The sequence below is a fragment of the Merops nubicus genome, unplaced genomic scaffold (genome assembly GCF_000691845.1).
Source record: "Merops nubicus isolate BGI_N331 unplaced genomic scaffold, ASM69184v1 scaffold26475, whole genome shotgun sequence".
NCBI lineage: Eukaryota > Metazoa > Chordata > Aves > Coraciiformes > Meropidae > Merops > Merops nubicus.
In genome coordinates, this window is record NW_008607997.1 from 9,271 (window position 1) to 11,929 (window position 2,659).

The 2,659-nt window shown below is 46.4% G+C and overlaps 1 protein-coding gene across 1 annotated transcript in view; it reads left to right on the forward strand.

Annotated features, from left to right (window-relative positions):
- UHRF1 (ubiquitin-like with PHD and ring finger domains 1) overlaps positions 1–2,267 on the forward strand; it is an 8,896-nt gene extending 6,629 nt beyond the window's left edge. Inside the window, exons 11-15 of the mRNA XM_008940147.1 lie at positions 43–180; positions 554–665; positions 787–944; positions 1,298–1,396; positions 2,024–2,267. Coding sequence (XP_008938395.1) covers positions 43–180; positions 554–665; positions 787–944; positions 1,298–1,396; positions 2,024–2,170 — 654 coding nt within the window. The 3' untranslated portion in view covers positions 2,171–2,267. The remainder of the gene's footprint in view (positions 1–42; positions 181–553; positions 666–786; positions 945–1,297; positions 1,397–2,023) is intronic.
- Positions 2,268–2,659: the final 392 nt, after the last annotated feature.

Sequence of the window (2,659 nt, forward strand, 5' to 3'; positions counted from 1 at the left end):
GTTTTTTATTGTGTGTGATGGACTTGCATCTGACTTTTTTAGGTTGTGAAATACTGGCCTGAGACAGGGAAATCTGGATTCTTAGTGTGGCGTTACCTGCTTAGGAGGGACGATGATGAACCTGCTCCTTGGACCAAAGAAGGAAAGGACAGGATGAAAAAGCTTGGCCTAACAATGCAGGTATGCTTTTGGGACATCATTGTGGTTCCCCTGGACAATGAACTCGATGGCCATCAGGAACTTTTCTATTCTACAAAGTTATTGAGGATGATCCTTGTGTAAGAATCAAGACACCCTCTCTTAAACCAAGGGGGACACAAGTGCTTCCAGTCTTGTGGCTTGTTTCTCTTTTTACATCAGGAGGCTAAATGGACAAAACTTAATTTCTTGCACAGAATGCCTGTAGCCTGGATAGGTACTGTGCAAGAGCAGGGGCCTGAGGGGAGAACCCTGGAGCAGCTCTCCAGAGTTTCTGCCAACCTTTACTTCCACCTGGAAGTCTGTGATCTGGCACGTTTGCATTGGATGCTTTTTGTTTTGTGTTTCCCTGCAGTATCCTGAAGGGTACTTGGAAGCTGTTGCAAACAAAGACAAGGAAAAAGAAAATGATGGAGATGATGAGTATGATACCCCGGGGAAAGGAAAGAGGAAAAGGAAATCAGCAGGTTTGTGGAGTAGGCAAGTGGATATGGAAAGCCTTGTAGGTTTTTGTACATTTTTACCTAGTTACTCTTTTCTGGTTGCATTTTGTTTGCCTGTTTAAAGATTTGTTGTGTCTTCTTTCAGGTGGGGAAGAAAAACTCGACCGCTCTCCTGCAGGGACTCCAAAGAAGACTAAAGTTGAGCCTTACAAACTGACATCTCAGCAAAAATCTCTTATAAAAAGTGATGAAGCCAATGAAAAACTGTGGAATGAAGTTCTGGAGGCGCTCAAAGACGGGCCGGTACGTCACGTCATGCTTTCCTTCCCAGAGATGAAGTGGCAATGAATTAATGTATTATCCCTGGACACAAACCTCTTGGCTGCAGAAAGAAACAGCCTCAGACCTGTCGTGGGGTGTGTTTTTAGTGTATTTAGTGACATACAGAGCATAACTTTAAAGTTCTATGTTTGAGGTCAGTAAGAAAGCTGTTACCAGAACTTGTTTATTTTTTTTACCTTTCTTAAGCTTTGTAGAAAAACTTTGTGACTAAAATAATCCCGTGCACTTAAGGTGGGGTGGGTTGGGTGTTTTTATTTTGGCTGTATCTTTCTGAGGGTAGTAGCAATATGTTAATCCAGACGTTCTCTCTACAGAAATTCCTGAACAAGGTGGAAGAGGCCTTCCTGTGCATTTGCTGTCAGGAGGTTGTGTTTCGGCCCGTCACCACCGTGTGCCAGCACAACGTGTGCAAGGTGGGTGGCTGACACAGCTCTTGAGTTCTGTTGAGCCAAGCCTTGAGCTGACTTCTTTAGTGCTGTGAGAGGTGGGGGGATGTGTGGGTTTGGGGTGTTTCACCTGTGGTTAGTCTTTTAGCGTGAGGCAGGTTTATGTATGTGAAAACATGATGATTTGATGAAAGTTCTTTGGCATAGGAAAGTCTGTGCTTTCAAGTGAGCTCTGGTGTTGTGCTGCTGCTGCCTGATGGCTTGGAGAGCTGAGGAGAGCTGCTCTGTGGGCTCAGTACACTGATGGACTTGGTGTTACAGAGGGGCTGGGCGTTGGGTTTGGTTTTTGGAACTGCTTCTGCAGAAGCTCCTACAGCCTTCAGTAGCTGCAGGGGGATTCTTGAGCTTAGAAAGTGTTAACTGAACAAACTATCTCTGCCATACACCTCAGTCCTGTGCCCACAACAGTCAGTCCAGCAAGTCATGAAGAAGGTTTGGTCTCCAGCTGCCAGCCTGGCATCACCCCTGGCCCCTCTCAGCCCTTGTCCCTCCCTGGGGCTGGAGCAGGAATCTCCCTCTGGAGCGGGGCTTTGCAGAACCACCTCAGCAGCACCTCTGCCTCTCCTAACCAGCTCCTTTCCTCTCCCTGGGCAGGACTGCCTGGACCGCTCCTTCAGGGCCGAGGTGTACAGCTGCCCAGCCTGTCGCTACGACCTGGGCAAGAACTACAGCATGGAAGTGAACGAGCCCCTGCAGAGCCTCCTCACCCAGCTCTTCCCCGGCTACGGCAACGGGCGGTGATTCTGGAAAGCACTTCTCCCTTTCTTTTCTTCAAACTTATTCATGGGTTTTCAATGGGCTTAATTTAAAACAAAAAAAAAGTAGTCTGTGTTCTCCCAGACCCCTAAAAACAAAAGTTTAAAGTCTTCCTTGGTTTTTAAAAAAACTATAAACTTCAAGGAATATCCTTTTTGTATGTCCGTGGGTTTTGTTTTTGTTCTAAATGTTGAACTTTGCATTTATTCCCCTCCCCTCCCCCTGCCTCTCCAAACTGCCATTCATCAGCACAGAATTCATGGTTTTTTAATGGACTTAAAGTGTTTCCGGTGAGGCTGCGAATGATTATGAAAGTTCTCAGAGTGCCCCCTGGGTCCCCTCTATTTTTTTTTTTTTTTTTTTTTAGGTTTTTTACTTTAAAAAATGGCTTGGTTGCTAGAACAATCTGCAGTGTGTGGGGATTCGGCCGCCCAGGTCGGTCTGTGCATCACCGTGGCACCGTTGGGACGCTCA